This window comes from Myiozetetes cayanensis, unplaced genomic scaffold, assembly GCF_022539395.1.
Source record: "Myiozetetes cayanensis isolate MyiCay16 unplaced genomic scaffold, myiCay2020 scf6-25, whole genome shotgun sequence".
In the NCBI taxonomy this organism is placed as follows: Eukaryota; Metazoa; Chordata; class Aves; order Passeriformes; family Tyrannidae; genus Myiozetetes; species Myiozetetes cayanensis.
This window is the reverse complement of record NW_026087853.1, coordinates 47,056,100-47,080,507: the sequence shown is the minus strand read 5'-3', so window position 1 is coordinate 47,080,507 and position 24,408 is coordinate 47,056,100. Positions and strand designations below refer to the sequence as shown.

General features: G+C 36.5%; 1 protein-coding gene across 4 annotated transcripts in view; it reads right to left on the bottom strand.

The window, feature by feature from the left end:
* The window catches only part of KCNQ1 (potassium voltage-gated channel subfamily Q member 1), a 337,444-nt gene that overhangs the window by 222,038 nt on the left and 90,998 nt on the right, over positions 1–24,408 (bottom strand). For 2 of the 4 annotated variants that reach the window (XM_050336522.1, XM_050336523.1), the window contains exons 7-13: positions 18,319–18,429; positions 15,745–15,840; positions 13,424–13,546; positions 12,398–12,539; positions 11,089–11,115; positions 9,123–9,188; positions 5,930–6,050 (exon numbers count right to left, since the gene is read on the bottom strand). In XM_050336522.1, the coding sequence (XP_050192479.1) occupies positions 5,930–6,050; positions 9,123–9,188; positions 11,089–11,115; positions 12,398–12,539; positions 13,424–13,546; positions 15,745–15,840; positions 18,319–18,429 (686 nt within the window). The remainder of the gene's footprint in view (positions 1–5,929; positions 6,051–9,122; positions 9,189–11,088; positions 11,116–12,397; positions 12,540–13,423; positions 13,547–15,744; positions 15,841–18,318; positions 18,430–24,408) is intronic. The other 2 variants (XM_050336525.1, XM_050336524.1) reach the window with 2 other exon arrangements.

Sequence of the window (24,408 nt, the reverse complement as noted above, 5' to 3'; positions counted from 1 at the left end):
ACATTTGTCTCAGCACAGCAGTGGCTACAGTTCTTTTCAGGAGTGGTGAAGAACTCACAGTAAACCTACACACAGAAATGCACGATAATCAGACTATTACCACACTGCTACAAAGGTTATGCCATAGCTATTTTGGCACTGCTTCTAGCTAGTGTCAATACTTGTAAGACAGAAATAAAGTTCTTATAAACCATGATGAACACACCGAAATACTCATTTGCCTTTCAGCATTTAAGACAGAAGTTTGCCGATGTCCTGCTCTATTACAACCACTCAGCTCTTGAGCTGCTGACAAGCTCTGCAGTCCCCTACGACTGGGATTAACAGCAAACTAATGATTTCTTAAATCAGAGATCCTTTGGCTCCTCTTTGATGACTGTACCGCGTTGATCACAGATTACTTAAGGGATTAGCCGTATTTAGGACTAGACTGCCACAGCTCTTTTGCTCTCCCCTTACAACCTGCAATGAGAAATCAGAATGGGATGATGACACTGCAATCAGTATAGTGTCTTATTTACAACCCTTCTGGAGTTTCCTGCTGAAAAAAGGGAACTTTCCTGACTGCTTGTTAAACCAGCTTTAGGGAAACTTCATATCCTCAAGTGTCTCTCACAGCAACTGAATAGATGAAAAAATCAGATTCCTGACACATCTAGAGTTCTAGGGTCAATTTCTATGGCCAAGTTTATTGTAAATTTATAATGAAAACACAGGATAAAATGATACTATTCCATACCAAAGGGAATAACTCAGGGAAACAGTCCTCCCCTTTTTAGTAAACTATTAAATCAACAGATTGTAAGCAGCATTCCTAAGGGAGTTTGACAACATACTGAAACGTGCCAAATGAAAAAGGGATACTGCCCACTGTACAGTAAGCACTGAGGCCTTTCCTGTTGCAAGTCAAGTAAATGACTGGAATAACAGCACGTGACAGTAACCAGTGATGTTGGAACATCAAGCTCTGGTCTTAAGCATGTTCTTACATAGTTGCTATCACTGCTATTCTTCAAACATGCCTTGTCATTAATGATAAAATGGACCCCATGGAAATCACGGTTTAAATGTTGTTAACAGCATTTCAGAAGGAATTCTTCTGACAGCAGAAGTCAGCTGTTCCATCTGGTCCATTTGAGAACAAAAAAGAAATATTTGCTCAGACTTCAGAGGGTCATTTTGGAATAAAAGAGGAAGATAAAAGGAGGAATCTTCTACAATATGAGTTAGCAAATCAAAGCAAAGAGGGATTCCACTCCCCGATAATCCAAAAGAAAAGAGACCATTAGAAGACGCATACAGTACTGCTTTTTCTAGGCAATGAGGTTATACTTCATGCCAACAAACTATATGCTGACAATTAAAACACAGAACACTTAATAAAAACAGAAGGGGAAAAAAAATATTAATTCCAATAAAAGCCAGTGGTAACTGCAGCACCATGGACACAGCACTCAGTGTTTATCAGCACCCTTTATTTCAAATATTTCAAATATATTTCAAAGTGTTCCGAAGCATTAATTTCAATCATTCAGAAAAAATAATCTGTTATCATTTCCTCTTGTTCTGGAAATTATTAAGAAGCTGTAAATCTCTTTGCTTAATTGTTGCTATTTAATAACTAAGGGTTTATTTTTAAAAACACCTCCACCACTGGAGTCTCCCCCTTACTCCTAATACAATGTCTAAAAGGCTCTGTACCACCCTCAAGATGTGATGGAGAGAGTAGAGGATTTCACAACACGGATTTTTTCAGGATGGAAATACACTTAATAACAAATAGGAAGTGCTTCTTGTTTGCAATGTAAAGCTTTCTTTTAGTGCAAGCCCACCATATTAAATCTAAAATGACATCAGTATGCCATTGCAGGAAAGCAATTATTTTATATGTTTACAGACATAACCAACGCTTAACTAATTAAAGGTGTTTTCACCACTCCAATAAAGAGGTCCACGAAATGTGGGGAAGAGCCATTAAAACATCAAGAATTATTGTTATGCTGATTCAGACAATAACAGGATCACAAATGTGCAATGTTAGCAACGGCTTACAGCCAGAAATACGTGTGCTCAGCTGGATCCACAGTAACGCTGAAATTAAACAAGTACACAAACACAGAGCGATACCCTTTTGGTAGCTGAGGCTCAGCTACAAGTAGCATCGATTTTTCACTGCCTTAAAATGCAAATAAAACAAAAAACCCAAAGAAGTGAAGCAGAGACCAGGAGACAATGGGGGAACAAACTGATTAGAGAGAAATAAACCAGTGAGAAGTCTAACGGAGAGAAGCATTATTGCTGCAGATCAGTTTTCTATTTCACTTTTACAACAGAACAGGCCACAACAAGCATTAAACAAAGCACTGAAGGGCCAAGTTTTATCACAAAAAACACTGTGTATTGCATTCTTTAAACTGTTACAGATCATTTTACAGGTGAGATCTGTGACAGCTCATAACACAAACGGCTCTGCTCAATCTGCATCTTCTGCTCCTAAGAGTTCTCATGTAGCAAGAAAAGAACAGTCACCCCCACACACACTGCTATCTTATTCTATATTTCTGCATGCATCTGCTGCAGATCAGTTTTTCTTTGACATTTGTATAACTTTACTGTTTGAACATCAGGCCTCAATGTGCTTTCATTTATTATTTTTGTTTCTTCAAATGGGTAGTGACAGTGGTTAACTCCTACAGTAATCTTTCCATGTGAAAGATTTCCCCTTTGCAATTCCACAGAAATATAGCTACATTTAATAAAATATTTATTTCAAAACAGATTTAAAATACAGTCAGACATACATCCTGCAAAAAAACCCCATACCTTCATTTTTAGTATTTGACACAAAACTAGCACTATTACATTCAGTGAGAATATGCACCTACTTTCACCAAAAGAAACTAATTTTTGCATAAACTAGCAGAGCAATGAAATTTAATTTAAAGGAACCTTTAGGCCTAGAAGCATAAAGCCCTTTATCACCAATGGCATTTACTATCCAGGAACTAATACAAGTTAGGAAAAAAAACTTAACAACCTCATTCATTTTTTAAGCCACAACAAAGCCAAGTGTTTGCCTGTCAGTAACACCGTAGGTACCCCACACTTCTGACATATTTATACTACCCATCAAAAGGAAATATTTTTCATACTGTCAACTAAAAGTCACTTTCTAGTTGGATGTCTCAAATTACCACTGTAAAATTTACTCATGTATTTATGAGTTCCAAAAAAAATAATGCTTATTCTGGAGCCACCTTTCTGTGATTAATGGATAAGCTAATGCATATGTTGCAATAAACACATAATTGACCTGGAAATAGTTCTATTAATCCCAAATCCAAGCATCCTTAGGTCAAGTCTCTTACATTATGCTTCCAATTCTGAAACTATTTTCATGTTTCTGTTCCTCTGATGGAGTATGAATTGCTTTTAAGACCTGAAACTGGATATATTCTCACTTAATTGACTTTTATGTAATAAAGCTGATGTTGTAATTTTGTCAGGTACTTTCATATGGTTGCCTATTTCCTTATCAAAAAATCTGGAGCAATCATAACTTTATATGTGATTTAAGGAAATAAAATGCTTCACACCTGGGGACATCAGAACAAAATAATTCATCCTAGATTTTCTCAGGCACAGTATAACTTCAGAGCTTGAATTATAAACGCACACAGATACAGACCTGAAATGGCTAACCATTTTCATTATACAGAAAGTTATCATGTGGCTTTGCACACTGAGATATATTTAATGCACAGTTCTAAATTTGACCCTTAAATCTAAGCCCACATGTCTCACAGGCAAATCCTAGTAACATCTGAAACTAGCTTATAAATATTTGTTTCCCAAGACTTTGAAATGAAGCATTTGTCTAAAGCTTAAAATGCTTTTTTTCTAAATAACTGATGGAAATGGACTGGTCTTCAGCATCCAGCAACACAGGTACCCAGAGACACACAGCACAGCAACTTGCTTTTCAACCACCTCAAATGCAAGCAGAATGCACAAATCAACAGCCAAACCAACACTGAAATGTTTTTCATTTCAATATTTGAGAATATATGTTGCCTGAAAGCCAGTAGTCCAACTGACCTCACAAAACACAAGGTTTTCACTATTTGACAAACCCTTATATCTACAGGCTGATCTGGCATTGTTTCAGAATTTTTAATAAATTGCACACAAAACAGACGAACTTCTAAGTGAACAGCTCTCAGGCTCTACAACATTTGGGTACCCATGTTTCAAAGAGATGCTTTTCAACAATATTTTATCCAGTTTTCCATTTCATCCAATTAATCCACTTGTGAATCTAAATGCAAAGTCTTAAAAGAAACAATGACTTCCATTTTCTTCCACCCTAGTGGAGACTCAGTTCAAGCCACATATGGGGACAAGTTTTGTACCATCAGTCACGACTCAGAGCAATCTAGGGAGATTTCAACAAAGGTTACAACTAAAAATTAAGAAAGGAAAAAAGAAATATCCTAGTTTCTGATAGAATAGGATGTTAATTTGGTACAGTTCTTCAGCTGATACACATCACCTATATCCTAAGGCCTCCAACAAGTAGGAAAAAAAATCTCAGCTGCTACACAAGTTAAACTTTAAAGAGATGAAGCACATTATTTGAAAACTATCAATGAAAAATAACTAAATAATTGCCAACCCAAAAAGGATCATGAAAACTCCTAGCATCAAAGCTTATTTCTCTTAAAGAAAGCCTGCAATGTTGTGGTAAATTAAGGTTATAAAAAAGCTACACAAAGAAAACATCTAGATCTGGTTTTGTTGCTCCATTGTTCTTGTCTGTGGCTTGAGGAAATTTATGACTTCCTCCTCCTGCTTGTACCACTAAGAAATCTTCCAGAATACAAGTCTCCTAAATCCTCTGCCTACAAACAGATGTACATTTGGGTGATTCAGATGAAAATGCTAATACCTTTATTTAGGGGCAGGGAAAATTCCACCCAAACTTATTCCTTTTTTTTTTTTTTTTTTTTCATAAATGCCCTTACAAAATGGCTATAAAAAGTACATTTGTGTTTCTCTGCTATTTATGCGGTATAGAAAGAAGGTCTGAAAATTGTCAGCAGGCATTTCTACATGTTTTCTACCTCAGAAATACAAGAATGCCAAGAATTTTCATCTGTGGTTTCACTGCAGAAATCCTCAGATTTCTAGAAACCAGAGGCAAAAGAATGTTTTTCCTGTGCTAGACGACATACTATGACACATGTACTGTGGCAAATAATAACCATTTTTCAGGAGTTTGAATTAAACAATGACAGAAAATTTATTTTTAAAGGCGTGTGAAGAAAAATCTTTTGCAATTCTCAAATTTTTAGAAGCTGAGAACCTGAAGATAACATTTTAGCATAAAACACAAGTGGGAAATCTTCTTTTAAAAGGAAAAAGACAGAAAAAACCCCAGGTCCATTCCAGATCATTTTATATACAATAAAGCAGTAATAATGATCAAACAGAGCTTTTCTTCCAATGTAGAACATCATTTGACCATTAGAGAAGGTGCTACTGAAATGGTGTTTCATACAAATAGTATTTAAAATTTGCATTTTACACCTATTTCACTGGAAAATCGTGGAGGGAGTAATACAGCTCTCACCAGGCAAGAACTCCCACACATTGTCTCTGTGGAAAAATCGTGATGGTATCAGCCACCAGCTGCCCAGAGACATTAGCTGAAAACTAAAGCCTTGTGTCAGAACCAAGTGAACTTTTCTTTAGGTCAACATGAAGATTTACTGGCACTCAGAACAGAATACACACCAACTTCAAGGTAAAAAGAGTCTGACGCAAATATCTGAGATAGCCCTATCAGCTCCATATTTCAGCTCCTCCCACCTGAATTGGCTTCTCTTGTCTAAGTCAACTAATGCACAATTCAACAGCCTTGACTTACTGTGAGATGTGAGTTATTGGGGTCAGCAGTGTCTCACCCTCCAGGTCAAGCTCATCGGCAAAGCTGCTGGTCCTGATGAAGGGTCCTGTGTTCACATCTAAAAACGCTGGGTTTTTTTTCACTGTGAAAAAACAGGCAGATAGCAGTTTAAACCAATAGCATTTGACTACCACTCATCTGGATATCTGAAATACTGTACATTTTAACAGAATATTGAAAACTGAAGTTACTACCAAAAATTGCAGAGTTCATGAAAAGCAAAATTTTAACTCTTTTTCTACCCAAAGCATTTCAACTTCTGCTGAAGATTTAAAACTATTTTTTTTCACACTCCTTATACACTAGGCTACTGAGTATCAATATGACAGAAGGCTTTGTGCATTTTAAAACTTATTGTGCAATACTCAGCCATACCATGGACCACCACTCTACAGCAACAGTGCACGAGTGTAATTCAGTGACAAGAACAGTTCCCTTTTATATCATCTCTACCTCACGTTTTAGTTTATACCAGATTCTGGTGTGTAATTACTCTAACTATAGGACCAAGAAACCAGGCCTAGATCAACACAGGAGCATAGGCATTCTCACAGTGAGCAAGTCAGCTCCTGTCACACACACTGGCTGAGCCAGTGTGCTGGTTCCCTCTAAAACTTAGGCACAAGGATGCCTCATCTTTGCCCTCAGACACAAGACAGGTAGGTGGCAAGATCTTCAGTTCATCCAAGATGAGGTCCTTACTGGGAAGGTTGTTTTATAGAACTTCAGATATCGAAAGTTTTAGTGACAAAGTTATTTGCATGTCACCACTTTCATGCATCCAAGAAATTAGGCACAGTGTTACAGATTTCATTTTTAAACTCATGTTCCGAAATTCTGCCAGACTAACATTAAAAACAGTAAGTGCTTGCTCCTAGCATTTGCTAGAGAAGCCACAAAATCTGCATATAACTAAAACAACTAGTGTGGTTTACATGACTGTAAATGAATTTACAGAGAATAAAACCAGGTTAAATTCCATATAACTCATAGGCACCCTCATAGAAACCTTTTTCTGTGTAGCTGGCTGGAACATTCAAATAAAATAATTATAATGTAGTAATTTATGAAATCTCTAGTATGTTATTGTCTATAAAATAAAATACTTTTTATTATAAAAGCAAAAAAAGCCCTGCCAAAATGCCACACAAAAGCTAAAGGAATACAGCAGAAACAGATAACCTAAAAGTAATTGATAGTTAATGAGAATAGAAGTGGGGATATCATGAAACTTTTTTTAAAATTACAATCATTTTACTCCACTAATTAGTATCTTCATACGGAAGAAATTGATTTGAACTTTTACAAATAAGAAGATGACAAAATGTTATTATATCATTAGGCACAGAGCTGTCCAAAATTACAAAAGGAAATCTGTTCTCCAGAAACTGTAACAGGAAAGGATGAAGTCTGAAATTACAGTTTTAAATAAATAAATAAATAAATAAGACAAGTGCTAGGAGATACAATTATTACAAGCATAAGCCACTTGCAACGCTTAAAACTGAAAATTCTGTTGTATATTTTAGGAAATGTTAGCTTCAATTTCTGGTTTTAGTATCATACTATTTAATCCCTTTGCTGTAGCCATCATACAAGACAGTGACTGTGAAACCAGCAAAATAATTCCAGATTCAGATATGCAGCAAAATGCCTTTCAAACAGACTTGTTTTAGCTTTCATTAAATTAATTTTCACTGTTCTCGTTTATACAAGATATAAATAACTTTCCCAATTTCTAAGAAAGGAGGACTCACAAACTTTTAAGTTTTCCTGACAGCAAGTGATAAAAACTGCTGAATCTAAAACCATTTAGTTTTTGCTGAACAGTCACCAAACAGTGCTTATGAGGGATACAATACACACACTGCACAAATGGATCTGCAGAAACAGCTTCTCTTGGATCATTCAGTTACTGCTTTTCAGTTTCATGGGAGGGGAGAGAAGGATTGGCACAATGAAAAAGGAACCAGGATTCAAGACTGTGTCTCAACCTCTCTCTGAGCATACAGAGATGAAGAGCTGATTAGTATGAGGCAAACATAGTATCTCCTTCTCTCTATTTTTAAAATTTCTAAGATTACCATAACCAAGAAAAGAGCCTTAATGAGAGCTTCCCTGCCACAAAGGGCCTTGAAACAGGGCTCAAGCAAAACACCAACATTTTTTTACTTATTAAAATAAATTCACAGCCATTTGAATTTGGAGAAGTCTTTCTTACAAAACAGTGTTTTAAAAAAATTATGCTAGAAAAGACACTAAATTTCTTAATATGAAGGCTAAAGGGGAAAAAAAAAAGGAAACTTTGGACAACAATTTTCAATGGATTACAATGAGTGAACAGAAATATGAAACTGTGTATCAAAAGTATGGTTTGAATAATTTAGACGATCCCCAGTTTTATTTTCTCTATTTTTTATGGGTAGCAGCACAACTATGGTAACAGGCACAACTATCCAACTGATAACGCTAAGCCAAGTACTACTTTGAAAGGACAGAAAATACACTCCCCACAATAGGAGAACCCCTGCTTTAAAACAGAAATTCTGAACTATCTGGAAACATTCAAGGTCAGGTTCTGAGCAACCTGAGCTAGCTGAAGATGCCCCTGCTCATTGCAGGGAGGTTGGGCTACACACCTTTAAAGGTGCCTTCCAACACAAACCATTCTACAGCTCTATGAATTTTCAATCAAGGATTATAAACACAGTAACAAGAAATTACTGATATTTTTTCTGAATTATCAACACAACAATTTTATATACAATATGACGTGTATGTAGATGCATTTCTGGTAGTGGACTATTTGGCTAGAAAGACAGAAAATATTTTACACTTCCTCTTTTGCAAGCACAGACAAAAAATTTAAAACACTTTAAAGCAGTTTTTCCAGGAAAAATCTGAGTTTTCATTAATGCACTTAGAAAACACCTCTGGTCTGCAGAAAATCCCTTTATTTATTTTAACATTTACAATTTACAACCTGAACAACCTTCAAATGCAAAATTCTACTGAAATGCCTATGCTTTTTTTAAAAAAACTGCTCTACATTTTCTGTGCCACAGCAGGCAACTCCAGACAGAGCATTGCAAAGATTTAGTAATTAACAAAGGTGATGGAACATGATGGAACAATGAAATATTATGAGCTTTACCTGGTGAGGAAGGAGCACTGGAAGACTGCTGGTCTGCGGAAAAGGATGGCCAGGAGCGCTGACAATCTGAGTCAGAGTAGAGATGCACATGAAAAAGAGATGTTTGGGGGGGAAGGGGAAGAAAAAAAAAAAAAATGGAAAGGAAAAAGCTAAAAAGCTCCAGACAGGCAGCTGAGGAGATGCAGACATACCTAAAATACTACGTTCTACCTGACACAAAAATTACTGTGGAAAAGAGTTTGTATGAAACTCTACTAGTAGAGTGCACACTGGCAGAATATTAAATCACCACTGAGGAGGCATCATTGTCTCTCCAAACCCATTCTTCATGGCAGTGTCACCTGCTGCAAGACATTCCTCCCTACATGCTAGTTCCATTTTGAGGAAATCAATCTATGTTTGCCCCTTTCTTCCTGACTTTTAAGATTTCTCAAGTCTTTCCCTTTTCTAAGTGTGCAGCATCATACAGGTCAGACCTCTCTTGCTCTGGTTCCTACTGTTCACAGTACACTATTTTATGGCCAGATTTCAGGGGTTTGGAGAGTCTCAATGCGAATACTAAATTGGGGAGTGCCATTCTTAAACCCCAACAGCATGCTCCAGCCACGACTCCTGGGTCTCTGCTGAACTGATGACACCAGGAGAAAGAAGGAAGAGAGAAAAAGCTGGAAACCTTTAGTTGCCCAAGGATACTGATGGGGAAGCCAGATGAATGATCCAGGAATGTGAAGACTGAAGTAGAAGTGGGTAGTCCAAAAATTTACTGAATATGAGAAAGTAGCATATGGATATGTGACTACAGCCTTTCTGAAGGCCAAATTAAAGCTGAATGAGCATCCTGTATTCTTGTACTTCTTAATTTCTTGTTTCTGAACTTTTGATTTGGCAGCTTCAGTTTTCTGTGTAGGTAATCTTATTCACAGTAAGTACAATTACACTCTCTCCTCTTTATTTCTTTGAGTTGCTATGAGAACAGTGTTAGGTAATCTCTCAGGTCCACTGAGCTCAGGCTGCCTGGCTAGGAAATAGAAACTGAACCTATGACAGCTGGTAAAGCTCCTCTGATATTTCCCCAAGATAAACTGGAACATGGGCAAATCAAGGATTGATCAGAGGGAGTTAAGGAGATTCAGTTTGTTTTCGCTGTTTTACCCTCTTATTTGCACCTGTGTTCCATGTGGGTTCAGAGGAGAAATTGACCCCTGTATTTTCAGACAATTTGTTCAACGCCTGAGCATCCTTGCACCCGATCACTGAAAAGAAGCCCCTGTTGTCCTTAGCGGATTCAGAGCAGAAAACTTACAGGTGGCTCACAGCACTCACACTAAATCACAGAGGTCTTTTGCCCAGGCCTAGCTCCAGTCCTACAATCTTTGGGGAACACTCAATTGCTAAGAAAGTGCCTAAGCAAGCACATTAGAAACATCACAGGACTACATGGCTGCTTAAGTGATCACAGAATCTAGACAAACAGTAAAATAAATTATTTAATTTATGGGTCCCCATTTGTTCACAAATATCTACAGCACATTTTTACAGGAACAGATGTATGTATTTCAGAATGCACAGCACTGGGGCTGAAATCTGAAAGTTTTCTTCCAGCTAGTCTATTTATTTAGAAATGAATTCTCATCTATATGCTCAGATAACTACTGGATGAATAATACTTTATTTATATGGAAATTGGTTTTTTATTGCTTATATATACATGAGCAATTTTTCTCAAGTATAAAGAACCCACTGGAGATCACCTACTTATATAAATGAGTGCTCACTTTTCTCTTCGAAACTGTGGGTGCAGTTGTGATTACAAGCATGAGAATGCACATTTTTGTCTGTCTAGATCTCCTTGGCTGCAAAAGAGTTCTTAGAAACTGTATGGCACTAGACACACATGAAAAGCACTGCAAACATTACACTGTCATAAGCTGGCATGCCACAAATAGAATTATTTTCCTCAACTTACCAAGCAATTTTAACATTCCTGTTTGTCCTGTATACTTGTAACAGTTTAGAGAGCAGAACACAGATAAAAAAGAAAAAAGATAAGTGTCAGAAGAAATTAGAGAAAATCCTTCTACTGAAAGCTATAGAGCTGATTTTTGAAACTGGCAGTAGTAGGCTGCCAGCAAATCATTTTGTCCTTAATCAGCTTAGAAATTTAATGATAAAAGGTGGAATCTAAGCATTTGTAAGGTTCTTTCACTTGTTTTGAAGAAAGGTGTCTGTACTCAAATTCTGAGACACACACTAAGCTTAGTATTTGTCCACCTTTTAACATTTCTACCACCAGATGCAATTTGCAATCATTATTTAACAGAGGCCAAGAAAGAGTGGAAAAGTATGGATGATGCAGAAAAATGCAAGACAAGCACACCAAAAGAGTACGTGGAAAGTGAGACTTTCTGCTGGAATTAAAATATGCCTGATGCCAGCCCACATTGCTATCTTATTTTGAAGGTCATTACATTTAATCAGGTCAGCCAAATGTTTGAGCAGAAAAAAAACATAAGTACTTAAGGTATCTGCAATCAATAAAACACACCATAAAAATTAAACCCTACTCTTGCTGCCAACATTTGAGCAATACACATTAAAAACTTCTAAGAAAGGTACATTTGCAAAAAAGCCAAATTGTAAATTCAGACTTAATTTGTTCATTATAGCAAAAGCAAATACAAATAAGCTTCTAATTATAAGGTCATTGTCAAAGTTTTTTCTTCTTTTTCCTCATACTGCACAATGGTACAGTGTACAGTGACGCTTAATATAGACGGATCCACATTTATCTTAAGTACTTCTGCTTTCAAAAGTTGATTCACGGCCTACTCCACTGAGCAGATGGCAGGAGCACAGGATGGTTTCATGTAGCAGACTATGTTCAGTGCAGCCAAGACATGTCAATCCTTTTTGGTTCAGGTACAAGCACAATAGAAACACATCCTGGGTAAATTTCACATGGAGAGGCTGACAGTAAGTTTCAATCAACTGCAGAACTGGGGAATGTGTGCACCAGCCTCAGAGTCAGTAGCTCTTCTGGCAGGAAGAAATGACAAATGATTTAGTTTGTCTGCAGTGGAGCATGCTCATTAAAATGATGGTTAAATCTCATCCAGACAAGCCAGCAATCAAAATCAAAAAGCGAAGTACTCTTCCTTTAGAATGGCAAGAGCTTGTTTTGTCCCTCTCCCCTAAAGATATTAAAAAGGACTCGTGTGTAAATATAATAATAGAAGCCCTTACAATTACTGGCATTTTATAATGGAACTCCTTACCAGAATTTTCATATGCTTCAAAATTGAAATGAGGTTTCCTGTCCTCCGCCACGTGGTCATAAGTGATGTGTGGTATAGTCAACATCCTATCTGGAGAAGAAGGTCCATTGTCCTTGTCTAACTTAAATTTCTTCTTTTTAACCTAAAAAACCCACATACATTAAATTACTCAAACCAAGCCACATTTAGTTGTATCTTCAGTAATGTCTTCAATAATAATGCAGTCCCCAGTGAGTTATAACCAATTAAAAGAGTTCCTGACCAATTATAATTTTCATTATGCTATACTGTGTTTCTCATTATGTTGGCCTCCCCATCCTGCTAAAACTGGCTAATCACTAGAATTCTTCACATTGTCATTACCAAATCCCTTGCCTGTAATAAAAAAAAATCTGCTAGTTCTGCCCAGCTCATATAAATCAAACTATTCTAGAATATCTTTACCATTTTATGGATGCAATAAATCATACCCTCAGCAAAAAGCAAATGGATATATTACTGCCGAACTCAGATGACCCTCAGAAATACAAGGGAAGATTTCTGCACGGCATCTTCCCCTTCCATTTTGAGATTACTGTGCAATACTTTTACAATAGAGAGGATGGACTATTACTTAATCTAAAGATTGTTATGAAGTTTTTTTTGTTGCTGTTTTTTAAACAAAATAAAATTACTTAACTTATGGAATCCCTTGATATGACATGGTAATTTTCTTTTTTTAACCCTTTCCTTATAGATTTTCAAACAATAACAGTTATTGATTGAGGTATCTCAGTTAGGTCTTTATTACTCTTTTCCAAACCCATATATCCATTAAAAAAGTCAAGTTTGAGGATCAGAAGCAAATTAACTTAAAGTTTCTACTGTTTGTATACTGAAACTGTCAAAGCCAAAATGTAAATAAAAATTTGAAACCAAATAATAATCTGCAAAACAAACACAACAAATAGTCTCGAGAACATAAACAAATTCAATCTAATTTAAAATGTTCTAATTACTCTAATAGGAAACATTAGGTACTGATACCATCACTGATTTCTTTGGTTTTGGACTGGGTGACAGCAAATGGTAATTCCTGGCAGGTTTTCGAATGTATATTTTCCATGTAGAAGAGTCTGGGTTTTCTGCAGCGTAGCATCTCCATGCAGTCTAGAACAAATGTTTTAAGCAAGGGAATAATTAATAAATCAGATTAGTAGCTCCTTGTACAACACAGTAATTTCCAAGTATCATGTTAGTCATTCTCTGTTTATTTTTATTCTTGAATTTGCCCACTGGAAACATAAACTCAGCATGGTTTAGAACCCTTATTTAGTAAACAGAAACCACACAGTTAGAACTGGGGAAACAAGAAAGAAAGATCAGTCTTTTCAAGGGCAACTTTTGTTCTTGTTAGCAACAAACAAATAATGGGAGAGAACTCTAAAACGGGACTCAAAAAATAGGTTTGAATGTCTTACTCTGCCCCAGTTTCCCTACCTGACTTTAAGCATTTTACCTATTGCATCCCAAGAATTGTTTTTCCATGCCTCACAAGAGTACTACCCAGAAAAAAAAGGAATTGTGATGTGGCCAGTAGGGCTGTATTCACACAAAGAAATGAACCTGATGGCACAACGGAATAGTACCAGTGGCTAACCAGGAACCAAAACCACAAACCAATCCTCCCTCTTGCCAGCCACTAATGATTACCACTAATGATACCACATTCTAAGACAAAAAGGAGGAAATGCAGGGCTAGGAAACAAGAACAACCTGAGACAAAATACTACTGTACTCTTTCTTAAATGTGTAAACATATCTGAGGTGATTAATAGCTACTCTCCAAATTAAAAAGGCAGATCCCCACTTGCACACTACACAAAAAAAGGACACACGTATACACAAACAAAATCCAGAGGAGGAAAGGCCAGAAACCACTGGATGAAAGAAAAAAAGCAAGGCAGAATGACAGAGGAAAACAGACAGCAGCTGGACAGCAAAGGATCAGACAATCACCATATAATTCCCTCCCTGGAAGAAACAACTGGCCTCTAGGAGAAAACAAGAAGCAATACAGGGAAAGAAAATCACTCATCTGAGACGTTCTCATCTTGTACTTGTTTTGTAAACATCTTGGTTTATGAACAATCTTTTCATAAGTTATTTGTAGAGCACTTATTAAATTGGGCTTTCAAAAATCCAAGATTATGATTAAATCGTAATTAACACTATTAAGAACAGGTATTCAGCAACTCATTGTCTGTCCTCTACTCCTCCTTAACATTTCTAATGGGGGCAAGTAAAACATTCTGGACATGCAGTCTCAGTCTTCCCAACAATTTGGTATTGATTTCCCAACAGAATCAGCAGGAACACTAAAAAAATCCATTCTTTACAAAACCATACCATACGAGTCTCACAATTTTTGGCTAATCTCTGGCTATAACCACAGTCTTTTTCACATTAACTCTGGAACTTGTTTAGTTTCAAGCATAAACCTTACAGTTAGCTACTGTTTCCATAAAGATCCTGACCTGGAAATCCACATTCACTCATGAAACCAGAGAAATAAGTCATATGAGAATGCAAAAATGATATGGCTTAGCTGTATATCTAGATTTCTTTTAAATTTGATCTCTGTGCTTCTAAAGCTACATGTAAACAGTGAGTAGAGGGAGGAAAAGCTGGAAAAACCTAGAATGAAACAATCTTAATGCCTCTTCAGGGTGCAATGCTGGCTCCAATGATGTAAAGGATAAAATCTGCATTGACCATACTGACACTGAACTGCACCTGCATTTATAATACAGGGGATCAATACTTTCCTGCCTGTAAGTTATCCAACAGGAAAAGGCTGATTCTGCAGAATCCCAGTGGTTCCCAGAAACCTATTCTGGAGCTGAAAAGTCCAAATAAGATTTTCTATTTACCACTCTGATTTATTTCTCCTAAATTTGAGATTAAGAATTTATTTGTCCCAAGGAAACTGAAGCATATTTGACATTTGTCTTTACAAGCAGCAACTTTTTAAAAGTACAGTTTTACATGAAGCCTCCTCTCTGTCTTTTCACTACTACCAGCATAATATTTCATAACGTTTTCCCCAGGTAAATTGTTTAATAATTACTGGGTAACCTTCAGTTTTGATTTTAACCAGCTGAGTTAAACAGTTTGCACTAATTTGGAAGTGTAGTTTTTTGCTCATTAATTTACATTAAAGGCTGGATTTCCAAAACTTGCATCTGTAACTCCTGTACAGTTTTTAATGGGAATCAGGCATGGAAAATGTGCCAACAGTTTGGGAAAAAAAAAAGGAATTATAAATGGAAAGAAATGACAACATGCAATATGCAGGAACTCAGTACCTGTATGAGTGAGGCAGCAGCTGGAATTTGACGGTTGAAATGCTTCTGTCTTTGTTTCTGTTGAACCTTTAGGGCAAAGCCTGAACCAAGAATTCCCTGTGGAAAGAAAACACACTTCTTTTTTTCTTTTTTTTTTTCTTTCTTTCTTTTTTTTTTTTTTTTAAGAGGAGGAAAGAACTACACATAAGCTTCCCAAATTTTGTTGTATTAATAAACTTCTATTCAGTATCATAAAATCCAACTAATTATTTAGAGGAAATGACTTAATACAGCAAAGTTTTTAGACTCAGTTATTATTACTTGTTGAAACAAAGAGTGAATGCTACCATACCCTGATGCAAAGCCTGCTGGACTCAGCCCCTAAAGAAAAAGCAGAAATTATATTTCATCCCCTCTAAAAGCCTCACAAATGCTTGTGAAGAGAATAAAAGGATAGTGAAAAATATCAACCTGATGTGCTTAACTTCATTTTTATGAGAAAGAAAGCTTTGGGATGGCACGATTCAGGTAGTGTGGTATGGTAATTTCTATTTCCATATGTTAATCCATGGTGGAAGGGGAGGAGAGAGGATGAAGAAGAGGAAAATACGTGGTCAGGATTTCAGTGAGTTTGACGCAAGGCCACCTAACTCACTCTCAGGAAAAGGGACAAGGACTAACAGCATTGGATGGTGTACAACCTGAATTAGACTCCAAATGTAGGGCAGCTTTGAAGTCCAAATTTAAGTAAAGAGCAAGCAATTTATGCAGTCATTTGCACAGTTATATACATATTTAACACAAGTTTTAGTAACACAGGTAAAAATGAAATCTTCTATAAATCAGCTTACATGACTACACCTACTCAAGGAAAACATAATTCCTTTTCTCCATATAGCAGAAGGCATCAGAGCAGCCAGGGATCTTGGCTCAACCTCTAAGAACTGTATTAATCATCAAGTATTTTGAAAGGAAGGAGAAATGCCCTTCCTCTTCTGTTCATTTGCTAAGGATCAAAGAGGTGATGATGCTCAAACATCACATATTTGGGAAATGGAGGATCATTTCTAGATCCAGAAGCCATACCGTTTGCGTTTAGCCACAATTACTTTTGACTGTGATCTCAGCCAGATCCCCTTACTTAAAATGGCAACAATACAGCGTGAAATAGAGCTTCAAAGCCTAAATTCCCCCCTTGGGCCAACTCACAACAACTTAATTCAGTAAAGAAAATCCTACCGATAAAGGGGTGTTTGTTGTTGTTTTGCTTCAACAAAGATTAGGGAAATCTGATGGGCAAACATAAAGCATGGCTGTGAAGGCATGGCTGCTACACGATCATTTATAAAACACCTTTGCTGGCATTCAAGTCTGGTTTTAAAAACCCCACCAAAACAAACAAACAAACCAAACACACCACCATTACCACTCTTCAGTTGAAACAGTAGCTTTTGGTATTTTTCATACAGATAATTTCATTTACCAGATCTCTCTTCTAAAATAAGCGTGAAAGATATTAGAATGAGGAGGGAAACATGTTCTAATGGCAAACTGATGCTAGAGAGTTTAAAAAACTACACTTACTTATCCTCTTCTGAAAAAGGTTATGTTCCCTCAAAGAAAGCAACTAATTTTAAAAAGCCACTGGAGTTTTAGTAGCTACTATTTCACACTGTGAAGAATTTTTGTGAACGTACTGGCATAAAAGTATTCTTGTCCATTCTGTACTATCCCCACCACTTCTCTGCCACAACTACACAAACATCTGCAAACACAACAGTCCTTGTCACTGAACTGAAAAACCTGAAGAAAAAAAAATCATTTTAACCACATGTTGCAGGTGGCACAAACATTTTAAACGCACAACTCAGGGGTATTGCTGAATTTGTGAAAAACATACCCTTAACTACCCTTGGCACTGATTATTTGTGTTTTCAAACCTCAGCTTAGGTTTCGCTGACTGTGAATTTACCCTTGGTACTCAAGTGCCCTGTTTCTTGTTTGAAAGTACTTGGGAACCTGTTTTCAGTGCAAACAAAGTGCCATAACAGTTTTAAAATGTCAGCTTTAGGTCACTTTTGAAAATGGGACTTTGGCCATGGACAGACGCTAATTTGGCAAAGAACTGCATCAGTGTCCCTGGCTGCTGATTGTTGTTTCTCTGCCAGTGACACCTTTTAGTCAGCTTTTGTAGAAGGAGAATGTGTATGAGAACTCTACAGTTCACCTTGGACCTAATCAGTTGAGTAAACTATGAGTGAATGTCTTAAAAAGCCAAAACATTGCTAAGTTGCTGAGTCTAGAAGTAATTAGAAATAATTTCCTTTACACTTCTGAGATGGGCAGAAAAAGTACTTTGAGTTAAACATCTTTTCCTCAAATACATCCCAAATCTAGTGCTGCATAGAAAAACCACCACATATTTACTTAGTTACTTTCTACAAGCTACATATATTTCAAAGACAATATAAAATTTTAATACAAAGCTTTCATGGTATCAGGTTAAATGAAAGATTAAAGAATAAGTAACAAAAGTTTCCTCTGATGACTAATGAGTCAACACCAAATTGACAGCAAAAGTACAAGATAACCTACCGCAGGTAGTGCAAAAAATGAAATTGCAAATACTGAAAAACAAGATGCAATAGTCTTTCCTATCCAAGTCTGAGGTACTTTATCTCCATAGCCAATAGTTGTAACAGTCACCTGCAAAGAGAAATAGAGAGAGTATTACAGCAAGTATTGACATGGCAGTTTTGGGTTGTTGGTCTCTCTTCCTTTTGTATGTATTGTAAAGAAACATTAGCTGCTTTCCTAACTCTTCCAGTGACAGTCTGTGTGAGACTAATGACGGGAGCTCTTCTCTCCCAGTTTGCTTCCCCATCTAATACCGGATGGAAAAACATAAAGGAAATTGAATTACAACAAGATAGATGTTTAAAATCTTCCAAAGTAAAACCATCAGTTTAACTCTTCACAGCTGAGGCGACTGCACACCATGTGAAGTTACTAGGATATATAGGCTGCCTGCCTATGTCACACACTTTCCTCAGGGAAAGGCTGCCAGCATTTCTGAACTGGTGATTTTGTTTATGGGCAGGAGATGTTTGTTGAAAGTATTACAGAGCTGTTGCATAAAAAGAGCAAACACATACTGTAACCATGCACTATGACTGGGGTCAGACATCAAGTGTTCTAGAGATAATATTGGTATAAATAGCAAGAGAAGCTGATAAATGTCCATGTAGTAAAGATCCTTAAAACAGTCTAACGAATCACCAATTCATATCAAACACTCAGAGCAAGAACAGATAATTTAAAGCACACATGCAGGAAACATCTGTTGAGTTTGCCTTTCAAAACACTAAAGCAAAGACTACCACCACAGTGATGTAGCATAACGAGGCTTAATAACTAATTATTTGCATGAGCTCAAGGAAAGAATGTATTTGTTTGAAGCAGAAGGATGCATTTGGCATCTGAGAGCAATTTAAATTCACCTATGTCACCAGCTATTTCTGAATTTGGAAATTAGAGAGATTTTTATCTGTGACTTTGAAGAAGGCTAACCAAATCAGAGCATGGGAAGCCACACTCTCAAGCAGTTGAAGCACACCTCAATTGCTGGCTGCTCAGACTTTCTTCTGACAATATGAGCCTTCAGCTGCCCAGGACACATAAGTTTGTCCCACAATAACATACACAGGCCATTCTACCTGTCTGCTCTAACACACACTACCCAGCAACTGCAGAAATGCGGGCAATGCCCAGAGCAACATCTCTACGTGAGGAGAGAAGGGCAGATTTATAGAGGCAAGATGGTGGTTAAGGGGGTGAAGGGATGGACAACACGGCTTTGGGGAAATAAAAGCTCATGACAAGAACTTCAGGAAAGGTATGGCTGTCACCCACTTTAATAATTGTCCATTCCTGCTAAAAGACGAGAGGAAAATCCCGTGTATGTAAATTTTGACCTGGGATGTACCTCAAACACACAAAGCAATCCATCCATACTTGAACTGTCCACCCTCGAAGCAAAATCATTATGTGTCAGTCAAACACATGAAAAAGGGGCAGCTTTATCTGCTTGAGGTGGGGATGTTTATTGCAAGTTTATTACCAGTTGCTGATACTCAAAATATTCAAGAATTAGTTTTTAATTTTTAATACAAGTGTTTAAAATGTGGCCTATTTTCAAAACTGTTTCATACCCTACAGAAGTGCTTTAAATAAGGTAAGTACCCAAGTACCTTTGCCTGTATTCCTGAAATTGTTATTAAAATACCACTTGAGTTCAGGACCTGATGAGGGGCTGAAGGGATGATGTCATCTCCTTGCCTACATAAGAGGGTGGCTGGAAAAAAAATTCTGAAGACTAATTACAATTTCCCATTCAAAAATACAGTATAATTATGGGAAAGTTATGGCCTCCAATACCTTCTTACAGAAAAGATCATGAGAGAAAAATCATAGTTTATTCCTCCATTTTTGAAAATAAATTATAAATCCTTGTAATTGAAAAATTTCACCAACTCTTCTGTGTTACAGTCTTCAAATCATGTTAATTAAGTAGAAATGTGAAAAGAAATAGGTGCATTTGAGCTGACTAAAGTATAACTGAAGATTAATTCGTATACATTTAAGAAGTGATTGTCTTCCCTTTGCCACCACATCCCTGTCAATCCCTTCTGAATTGATCTATATGAATCATCAGTGACACAAATAAAGTATTTCCTGTGGTGTTTGTTTGGGAGGTTTTTTCTAAAAACATCTTGGAAATTAGGCTGCAAATTAAAGTGTTCATGTAATTTAACATTTTCCTCTACCCTCTTAACTCTAAACCATCTACAAATTCATTGTAGATGATTTTCTTTTTCCCCAAAATACATGCTGCTGAAACCTTACATGCCGAGTTTCTGCCCTAAACTATTTTTTACAGCCACATTATAACCCCCTAAAGAGTACAATACTAATTTTACAGTTATAAAATAAGATATTATAATGGAAATACTGACTCAACTTCTACTCTAGCATAGTAAACATGTTGGCATAATGAAATTAAATTGATACAAGAGCTCACACATTAAATTTCATTGGAAAGCAGCATGTAAAACAATTGTTTTAATTAGGAACAAAATCATTTTCATCCACTGACTATTTTAAAACTTTGATCTGATGAACACCACCACAGGCTTTGGTATTAAAACTAATGTTGTTCCTATTAAATATGCATCAATACTCTGAAGGAGGGAATATGAAGCAAAAACCCACACAGCAAGAAGAAATAGCAATGTTCATCTGCACTGAATAGGGAAGGGATTTTATTCTAGGTTATATCAGCCTAAAGTGAGCACAGGAAATTAATCAGGGAAGTAAGGATATTCTGTTGATGAAATCCCTGCTGTATGCCTTGCAAAAATTTGGATAGTTAAACAGCTATAAAAGAGAAGAATGCATGATTCTGAGATATCAAAAAGGCAGACAACACAGGACTGAGGAAGCAAACACAAGGTAAAAGATTAAAAAAGCCAAGCATTAAAGCAAATGAGGGAAAGTCACCTAATAGAAAATATCTTATCTACTTCATTTCTAAATTTAAAGCACTGCAACTTCAAAATCAATTGCACTAGGTATTGTTCTGCATACCAGACACGACTCAGAATTTTCTGATTGACTTACATTACCCACCTTGATTAAAGCAAGTAATACCAGAGCAATATCCAGCGATATACCAGAAACATTGACCGGCTCCCTGACTCCATTTCAACTGAACTACAGTAAATTTCAGAACAGTCTGAATGCTCTTTACACCCAGGTGTTACATAGCAGCCTTTCTATTTCTTGACATCTTATTCAGTCAACTGCATTCAATATTGCAGGTTGAATATAATGTACAAACTTTCGAGGCTGCTGAAACCCTGGCAGCACAAGTGCAAACAGATCCATGTCCTGCATTTATTTTACTGTGAAGTATGTTATATAGAGCTAAAAAACCCCTACTGATCTTTCTATATTTTGAATTCTTTTCCAAATGGCAATATTCTTCATCCTTGTGCACCTAAGGATGTTAGTGATTAGCACAGATTCACACAACTGAAATTCCTCTTTCTGCTCCTAGTCACCTCTGTGTGCATTGCAGCACTCTGAGAAAATACAAGTTACATCCTTCAAATGAATAAGCTAAGAGGTCACAAATATTTTGAAATACTGGAATTAAAACTGCAATGCAAAGCTGGAAAAAGGACTTCCTTGTTACTACAATTAGAAACGTGTGAAGGAGATGTTTGGACTGCTTTTTCTTCTTAAGATTTTAAAGTCATTTTCATGCAGTTATCATTGCAGGCTCACACCATCATTCTCAGTGCAACTGAAGTTCATGAATGATACATAACCACATCTGAGGGACACTGAAACACTTCTAGTAACTTAGGATATGGAATGAAATGGAACTGTACATCCAGTTGCAAACGCAACAAACAGAATAAATTAACTTCAGTGTCACGTCTCTGCAATAATATATCCTCAGTGTTGCCTAAACATTGCTTTTGGATCTTAGTTAATACATCCTCAAGGTGTCATTTTCAGTCATTGCCAGTTCTAAACAAATTACTTGCCACTTTAAATCCCCTAATCAAAAGGTAGCCCAAATTAAACATCTATACTTGTGAGCTCACAGAGATAAACAAAAGTCTTTTAAAAGATCCATTTCAAAAGGAGCATAATTTGTGCTAATTATTGAAATTTAAATGAAAGCTAAATTCTGTTATTATAACTATTTTTTTTCTAGATCCCAACATGGAAAATTATCTCTATTTTGAAACACTTTAATTTTGTTTCATCAAATGAAAAACTACTGTTAATTCTGTATTCTTCTAGATAAAATTTTTGTTCCTACCTCCTTGGTATCTTTTGATAGAGGTTTAAAGATTTGGGAATTAGGAAAAGAAATGCCAAGAGTGTTCCCTAGGTGTAAGAAAATCTACATCTGTACTTTTTAAGTAACAATTTTAAAAGGTTTATCCACATCTACCCCATAGATTTTCATGGAATGAGAACAAATTGTAGTTGGAGCTGCTTGTGGAGTTAAAGCTCAGAGATGAGAAGGTAGCTGCAAAATGAAGAGATGGCTTGCAAAATGCATTTAAAAGTATCTTCATCTTTCAATCGCTGCTCCAACAACTCCTAGAATAACCCAAATCCCTCATAAACACTCAAACACATAGTTCCAAAAATTATAATTAAAAAAATAAAAGGATATAATAGGTCTATAGTTGGTAGTCTTAACTTGTAAACCACATAGGGACTAAAAACTTCTGTCAGACACTGAAGTCAGCATACAGTTCTCAGTGGCGTTTTTAATTGAGAGGGGGATCTGAATAACACAAGATCTCTTTTATGAAGCTATTTTTAAAACTTAAGTGCAACTATTTTATAAATTAAATCAGATCTCTTCTAATTTAGCAAAAGTTTTATGCATGTGCAGTTTCAAGTGGTATTTCCTGCAACTCTTCAGCAAAGTTTTCCCCCAGTTTTGATTTTGAATTTACATTAAGCACGTAATGATAGGCTTTGCTAAACAGGACATGGTTCAATGCATGCCTAGAAGTAAGCAAACTTGTAAATGTTTTGTTGAATTTGGTGCTTAGCGAGAAAGCTATCTTCTAATCTGTAAAAATTAAAGGAACAAGAAATCCTTAACCAAAGCTGTTACTTGCAGAAAACTGCTTGATTCAATTCAAAGCAACAGGCACAGTGTAATATCCATGCATGGCTATATTCAATAATTGCTTGTGGCAAACAGTCCCCATGATCAAAGAGACTGTTAGCACGGCCCACATAATGGTTTCCCTGAAGGATGTTTGTTCCAAACGTGAAGGTTGGAAATTGTGTACTCATTCAGGGGGTATCAAAAGAAGAACTCTTCTCACTTGGTCTGAGGCATGATTGAAATAAATGCTAAAGGGGGGGCTGCAGGGAGGGGTGAGAAAAACCCAACAAAAACAAAACAAAAACCCATAAACAAAACACTGAAAGCCACAAAGCCCCGCAGACAGTGAGCAGGTAACGTTCTCTGAAGGTAGTCGTCTCTGACAGATTCAATAAGAACATTTACAATATTTTTTTAAGCATCTTGTTTTATTTTTAATTAATTTGTGATTGTATTGTCCTCAATCTATATTAGGTCTTTAAGACTGCCAGTCTGGACATGAAGGATGACATAAGTAGACTAATTTCCAATACTGGCACTGTGGAGCTGAAAGATGCATCATGTCACTTGTATTTTACTTGCTAACACTAAATTTGTGTTTTGAAAGACATACAGATATGCAGTCGCTGGCAGAATTATTTATACAACTTGCACTGCATTCAAAACCAGCAATAATATAGACAAATCTTTATGCCATAAGGTAACCTTAGGTTTCTTCAAGAAGCCCATCACTGACTTGGTGAAGAGCTACAGCCCAGAGTTCTCAAGGAAATTCAAATAAAGCCCAGGAGGTCAATTTACATATGAAAATACAAAAGCAATACAGATTTATAAATAACAACAACAATGAACATTTAATTAGAAGTTTTGCACCCTATGGGTATGCCTATAGTCAGCAAAGCACAGTAATATAAAAGTACCCAATTCCAGCTGCAGTTTAGTTGTGATAACACAGGCCTTTTACATGGTTTATTTTA